This window comes from Brienomyrus brachyistius, chromosome 23 (assembly GCF_023856365.1).
Source record: "Brienomyrus brachyistius isolate T26 chromosome 23, BBRACH_0.4, whole genome shotgun sequence".
Taxonomy (NCBI): domain Eukaryota; kingdom Metazoa; phylum Chordata; class Actinopteri; order Osteoglossiformes; family Mormyridae; genus Brienomyrus; species Brienomyrus brachyistius.
The window spans coordinates 11,674,181-11,682,301 of NC_064555.1; the positions used below are offsets into that span (position 1 = coordinate 11,674,181).

The 8,121-nt window shown below is 42.3% G+C and overlaps 1 protein-coding gene across 3 annotated transcripts in view; it reads right to left on the minus strand.

Moving 5' to 3' along the window:
* LOC125718981 (ephrin-A3-like) overlaps nt 1-7,724 on the minus strand; it is a 55,478-nt gene extending 47,754 nt beyond the window's left edge. For all 3 annotated transcript variants that reach the window (XM_048993345.1, XM_048993344.1, XM_048993343.1), the window contains exon 1: nt 6,978-7,724. In XM_048993345.1, the coding sequence (XP_048849302.1) occupies nt 6,978-7,087 (110 nt within the window). In that variant the 5' untranslated portion in view covers nt 7,088-7,724. The remainder of the gene's footprint in view (nt 1-6,977) is intronic.
* Nucleotides 7,725-8,121: the final 397 nt, after the last annotated feature.

Here is an 8,121-nt window from a genome sequence, read left to right on the forward strand (position 1 = left end):
TCACCGTTCTTCTCCATTACCTTCATATATTTATAATTTATGGAGGACCTTGACATACTCCTGTGGCTTGACTGTTGCTTGGGTGCCAGGTCGGTTCATTAACCAGGGAGATTTTGTGTTCAGCCTCCTAACCTGTTAAATGTCAAGCCTTCTAGAAGTAAAGGGGAGAATGAAAAGGAATGGAGATGGCCCACTTATCATGAGAAGAACACATTCAGCATGTTTGAGTGGGGGCTAAGTCAGCATACTGCCACCATCGTCTGAGGAGCTCATACTGAAATATGGGGCCTACAGGGGGCACCTGGGAGACCTGAGCCCCTCCTGCTGACATCATAAGTTTTGTGCCAAATTGCCATTTTATCATCACAGAACTTGGAGTGATTATGTCATGCACTGATGTCATATACACTTTGCTATAATGATGCAATCTGAAATCCGGGTAATGCACACATCACATTATTATGGTAAAACCTGAAATGATGATGATGTGTAAACATTATAATGAAATCTGCAGTGATTGTGTCATACACAGTTTTATAATGATGAAAGTAAGAATTTCTTGCAAATATTTATATCGATGTAACAACGTAATGTTGGTTACATATGTTATAATAATATAACTCTACGTTATGCTGTCATGTGCATATTGTAATAATGATGAAACCTGGAGCGGTGTCATATACCCATTGTCATAACGGTATAATGTAACGTCATACTGTCCTTTACATTCTACTCATGATGTGCACATTTTTTGCAGTACAACTTCCCATTCTTCATTTTCCATTTTAATTTGTTGGTTATTAAAAAGCACAACATATACAAGCTCATGTTTTAATGTAAAATCTGTACATTTCAAACTGTAGTAGGTAATAGATCTGCTTTACGATCGGAGAAGCTTCAACAGACAGTCATTACTAACAGATCCACATGGCACAGAGTCGATACACCTCACATAGATGGAGACATCAGCGTTCTTCTGAAGGAGACTAAACCAGGCTGAAATCTTGTGAATGACAAAGCAATAAAAGAGGAAGTTTTTAATGTGACAGTCTGGACAGGAGTATCTGATCACTGTGGGAACCCAAAGCTATCAGGAAAAGCAACCTGACCACAGGAGGGCACCCTCCCCCCCCCCCCCCCCCACCCGATGTGATGAGCACTCAATTGCAATGGCGCGTATTGTGGCTCTTTTGCGTGCTCGCTGAGTGTGAAAGCCCCCATGACGACTGAGCCCTGACACACTGACCCCTGCAATCAGCTGTGAAAGGAGCTGAAGGGGAATATGGGCTTCTACAGCAGGGAGGAGGCACATTACACCGCCTGGGTGCATCCGGCACATGGCCATGCTCTGCAAAGGAACAGGGCCAGACCGCATAAGGCAGCACCTGCAACCTGCTGTTGAGCGTGACTCACTGATGCGCAGCTGCTTTGGGCTGCGCGTCTGCCTGCCAGGCTCCACCAGCGCAACCTATGGCCATGAGACGTGCTAAACAGCCCCATAAAGCTGCATTACTGCTGCCCTTATTAGAGCACTTAAGAAATTCAGCCATTTTTATATAACTTCACTTATTACACTTAGCTTAATAAGATGGTGTTTCATTTGTATTTCTAGAAAATTCTAATTCCCCACCCTGATCTCCAAACCTTGAACAGACTCTTTAAAAAGGTGTTCAATAATGGAAGCCATGCATCAGATCAAGCCTTTGGCTGAAACCTAAGAATTTATGATTAACTTATCTGATTTATATAATCCGTGTAGGGCTGTGAGGAGCGGAGCCTGGAGATAGATGTTATTCCCGACCACAGTGATAAACACACAAGTTCCATACCCCCCCCCCCCCCCCCCCCCGTGAAAATCGAGTAAATCACGCTCACATTTAATAACGTGGCAGACACTGAGGGATGGGCAACAGCAGGATGTGTGGAGCTCCGAGCCCATTAGCCAGGAGCGTAAGAAGAAGCCTGACAGCACACACTGAGAAGCGGGAAGAGAAGCGCCGCGACCACTGGGAGACATTTACTCAATGGTGTGAACTGTTATTATCGCTTTCTGCCGTCAGCCTTCATATATATTGTCGACTTTATTGTCGCTGCAGTTGCATAAAATCTTACACTTCCACATACAACCAGAAACGAGCAGGAATTAACACAAAGACTTGGGATAAAAAGGAATTCTCCAACAATAATGTCACAGCGGGTGTCTCAGTAACACTATTTCTCCATTATTCCCAGACTTTATCAGAGAGAGAGATAAGGCAGGCAGAATTAAACAGAGGGAGGGAGAAGACGATACCATTCTCCAGCAAGCGCAGATAGCAGCATCACAGAAGCAGAGACATTCAGCGTTTCACACGCCATCTGCAGTATCAACGACAGAGAGCCAGTGACGCGAGAAAGCATAAAAACGCAGAAATAATCTCTCTGCTCACTTTCCACATGCACTGAATGTACCCTTCGTAAATTAAAGCATTTCACATTTTTAATAGGTATAAGAATCTAGAAAAGCCACATCACATTACACTGCCTGGTATTAGGAAACCAATTTCTGCTATTAAGTAAAAAAATTGATGGTGGATGCATTTAGGACAAGCTGCTCATGACTTTACACCACTATTTTTCCACAGGTCAGGAACAGTAGATCTATATATCAGGAGACTATGGCATTTGCCAATAAATCCATGTCAGGAAGCAAATACCCATCATGCATATTAACTTGCATGGTACATCCATCCATCCATCCATCCATCCATCCATCCAACAATCCCTCATAGACGTTTATCCAGTACATGGTCACAATAAGTCTGCAGCCTATGCCAGAAAACACTGCCCAAGGTGTCCTCTAATTACTGCAAAAGGTGTCCTCTGCCTTTTCTCCAATGTTTTATACACACACACACCTACACACATCCACACACACACACTCAGAGACTCGTGTCTTTGTGGGGACTGTCCATTCATTTCAAGGGGAAGAACCCTAATCCCAACCATGGCACCGTTCACCAATTCACATAAAGTCATAATTTGGCAATTATTTACACAGTCAATTCATTTTCTTAATTGCGATTGATTACATATTATAATGTTGTTGAAAATACCTCATGACTATGCTCAACTCCAGGAAAACAATTTATTGCTGGTCAGATACACAATTTCATTATACGACAAATAAGGCAGCAGATTACTATTGTTAAAATAATTGTTCAAGTGGAACAACATAAAAGAGGATAGCGGGATTTTCCCTGCCCTGGTAGACCATCTATAACAGCCTTGACTTTCAATATGCTTCAAATAAATAAATGCCAAAATTTAACAACACAAAATTAATATAACTACATATTATACCTGAATCTGTTTAAAGGAATGAATAGAAAGGGGTTGAGAAAGTTACAAAGTAAAAAGATAAATAACCTCGGGAAACAGTAGAGGGAAAATAAACTATAGATGCAGGTTGTATTTCATTGATGGTGACAGAAAGTCGCTTCTGCATTCCTTCACTGTTTATACGTAATGAAGTCGAACAATAATTACAGTTAATATTTATATGCAGCCAAGCAGTGTTATATTCTACAAGTTTGCATTTGTGGATGAAACACATGGTCAGAATAACTGTTAATGAGGCTTCATAATCTATATATGGATTTTAGACCAAAATTTCAGTGCAATTTACATTTTAGAAACTGAGTTAAAGAAGCAGACGAAATGAAAATGTTTCTATGTCCTTTTTATTAAATCTGCTTATGAACATGATTAAGGAAGAATTTTGAAGACTCAGATGTATTTTTTACATGCTCTTTGTGTCCAACTGTGGAGTCAAATTCACCATTTAAAGATGAATTTGCATCACGCCTTATAATGAGCTATAAAGCAAAGTACTTTATTTGGCAACACTTTACTTAAGGCCATGTTTTTAATCATTTCTAAACACATTCATGACAAATAATAATAATGCATTCATAAATCATTATTAACATGCCTGTAAATATTTATCAAAAGGCAGCAGACACTGTAGCCATGTGCTTCATACATTATGATTGCTTTACGGTCCCCAAAAGAGGAAGTTCAATTTTATAAAAAAACTGTGACTAATCAACGAAGTAAAAATCCCAAAAGTGTTGTATTTTGTTTGGTTACTTATGGTTAAGGTTAAGGCTGGGTAGGGGTTAAGGTTGTCATTGTGGAGATTAGGGTTTTGCCCAAAGAAATGAATGGACGGTCCCCACACACAAACACTATGTGGACAAGATGTGAAGGTGAAGACAACAAGAGTGCATGGCAAAGAAAGAGCAACATCCACTCAGGGGGGGTTGGCAGGGACGTCTTCCTCTAAGATTGCTGCCCCTGTCCTCAGTTCCAACAAGCCAAAGGTATGAGCCAGGAAACGGCTCGGACAGGACGCCAGGCCGTCGCAGCAATCGCTACGCATGCACAGTCACACAGAGAACACATTTTAAAAACAGCAGGTGTGTGGACTTTGGGAGCAAAGTGGAGCTACCTGGAAGTTTATTAACATTATACAGATACACAGCACAGAAAGCCATTAACTACAGCCTGCAATTCACCAACTGTAAATATTCTTAAAACCGTTAAAACGCAGTGCCCTGGACAGTCATGGATTCTAAAACTGACATAAACTCTTAAGTGTTAAAGTCACTTTAGCTCATATTTTAAACAGTCTTTGGCTGAAACCAAAGAATTTATTGTTAATTTATCTGATTTATGTAATCAGTGCAGGGCTGTGCGAAGAGGAACTTGGAGATAGATGTTATTCCCGATCACAGTGATAAACACACAAGTTCCATATTCCCCACCCCCATAAAAAGGGAGTAAATCACGCTCACATTTAATAACGTGGCAGACACTGAGGGATGGGCAACTGCAGTGTGAGGAGCCCCGAGCCCATTAGGTGGAGCGTAAGGAGCCTGACGGCACACACTGAGAAGCGGGAAGAGACGCGCCGCGACCACTGGGAGACATTTACTCAATGGTGCGAACCGTTATTATCGCTTTCTGCCGTCAGCCTTCGTATATATTGTTGCTATTATGGTCTCAGATTTCAAGTGAAAACACCAAAAAGGAGGAATGAGAACAAAATGGTGTAAATGAAGTGACATGAATGGAATGAAATGGCATTTTCAGTAGTGAGAGAGCAGCTCACACATTAACAACTTTAACCTGAAGCACTGAGCTGCACCTTAATGTTAACAGCACAATACTGAAATAAACACCATTAATTAAACAGAATTACAGGATTCGTTCAGCATGAGTCCCTCCTTCCACATATTACCTTTAGAAACATTGGTTTACTACAGTATGTTAACGTATGTATTTTCACATAACAAACAGCATGATGTAACCAATATAACTTCATTTGAAGTGCTAACATCTTCCAATGCACACAGGACAACGGTGACAGAAAGCAGAGCATGTACCCAGAACGTGCTGTGCTGTGCATATGGGGAAAACAGAAATATGCTAGATGGCAGCCTGCGTGCAATCGGCCATCATCCCGGAACAGGGATTCTGCTGTAGGCATCTGTAATGTGCATTTTTGACATTGTTTCCGTTTAATACAGCATTCATGCTGATTGGCGTACTGCAGAAAACCCTCGCGCGTATTTACACTCGACCCTCATTTGGTATTCCTGCCATATCTCAGATGAGCTTGTGCGGGTTAGTCTGATGAGCCGCTTGCAAAATAGGCCCAATTCTCTCATTATTTTTCAGATTTTATCGCGGCGAGAGAGAGCGATAAGGCAGCTGTTAAACAAAGGCAGCGTAAAGACAATGCTGGTTTCCACATAAACTCAGGCAGCACAAGTACACCTGCTGAAACTTTCCACGTTTGACGTGCCATCTGCAGTATTGGCGGCAGAGCGCCAATCCTCCCAGCAAATGTAAATCTGAAGAAGGACCCTCAGCCATCACTTACAGCGCGTACTACAAGACACTGTCAGCATGCTGAAAGTGATAAGCCCTGTCACACGCATAAGTCTGTTATGAAAAACTACAGCTTGTATTCGTTTGTTAAAAACCATTCTTTGTTTACAAAAACAACACCATGTCAAATAAAAAGATAATATGTATGTTTGAGATTGCATTGTTTACTAATATCACCGTTTCATAAATAAAACTGTCCAACAAGTATATACATCTATAAGGACCATGGACAGACATGCAGGAATGTTTATAAAATGATACCCAAAGGTACGGATAGATCATCCACATGACACTAACCCTAAGTAAGTGTATGCCCAGCTGGGTTTGTGCTTTAGAGAAATGTATAGGTAACAATCCTAAAATAAGCTGGAGTAAACATAAAAAGGATGAGAAGATTAAAGGCTAAAATGAAAGCAGAGCGAAAGAGAGGGGAGAGGATTTAGTGTGCATATTAACCAGAGCGGAGTTAGTGGGAGAGACACAGATGGGTTGAGCAGATTTCAGCCTGGATAACAATACAGCAGGCTGATGGAGCCCGATGGCAGCAAGTAGGAGAAGTATGAGGCTGAGAATGAAAATGACAGGGGCAGGAGAGAAGACACTGGAGGGACAGGTCTCTGCTGTGGCAGGCTGTCATACAGTGGTGAACAGGACTGATCAAGCTGGGGGGTCATGCTGTCAGTGCTGTACTGGTGGAAATGGCCCACTGAATAGATGAAAACATAATGAAACCAGGGTGAAGAGCTACAGGAGGAAAAGCAGCTGGACAACGCTGGGGGAAAATAATATATACAACAAAAGGGAGACATAAATCGGGAAGTAGGTTATTAAAATATGACTTACTATGATCAGTCATAACAGAGGCATCTGAAAAGCGTTCACCGATGACAGGCAGTGCAGAATTTAAGATTCACTGAATTGTTGTAAACATGAGGATAAGCCATGGACTACAACTATAAAATACCCCAGTCATCAGACGCAGCGCACTTTGCATTTAGAAACAGGTAATATATTACAGTACATTATCTGCTACAACTTACTGTATGTTGGAGCTGTTCCAGTGTACGGCATGTCGGCTATTCGCTTGCACCAGGTAGAAGTTTGCACAGGTGAGCGTTAAGAGAAAGAGAGAGACCGAAACGAGAGCCATAATCCTTTCTCTCTCTCCTCCGCTCTCCTTAATCTGACAGGCAGTCACCCGATCCCACGCTGTAGTCCGTCCGATCCCTCCGAGGAAAAGGCGAAATTTAGGCAGCCTGGTGCCTCTTTGCTTCTGGCAAATCTGTGCGATGTGCTCAGCGGCTCGTTGTTAAATTCAACACCCATCAAGGCGACCCCCCTCCTGCCAAGTTGCTCATCCGACGCCCGGTTTCCTAGTTTAAATAGCTTACAGAAACATGGGCTCTCTTTTTGACAGCATTAATGGTATAAGTCGGGGAAATGAGGCCGAACCATTAATGCTGGAAATGCACTGCAAGCGTGATGACAGAGTGTGTCCGTTTGTAGATGCGACGAGCTGGCGAGCCGCATCAGCACGGCGATGAATGAAATAAATGCTGCCCGGCAAATGTGGATAAGTGAAAGCGCAATTCCCCCTCCTTCAACTGTAATCTCCCACACAGAAAAACTGTCCTCTTTATAACAAAAGCAATCTGCTTTTTTATTTACTTGGTGCGCGTATAAGACACAATGTTTCAGCAGTGTTAAGAAGTGTTAGGAAGTAACCGGCCGCTCATAAAGCAGCATCTCACTTTCCCGTCCATCGCTCCGGTCCTGCTCCCTTTCCCTCCGCGTCCCTCTTAGGCAGGTTGTACTCGTTCAGTCAATAACTCCACCCCCCACCCCCGGTCCGCATTTAACCATTTATCTATCGTCCCGTTAGTGAGATTTCTAAATAATTAAACGGCAGTTTCCCGGAGTAATGAAACCTTAAAGTGTGAGCGATTGTCGCAGTCCCAGTGGGCTTAGACCTGCGTCTTGTTGTGAATATGGAGCTGTTAGGTAGAGGTGGAAAACATGAATCTTTTCAGGGGAATCGATTTATTTCACTTCGTTCAAATTTGTTCAAAATCGTTCATTGATTCACTTCCGTCACGTGTCCCGCGGAGCTGGGCAGCGGTGTTGGGGGTCATTCTTTGACACTTTTGCCATACAGTGTTAAAATTCAACTACATTTATATATTG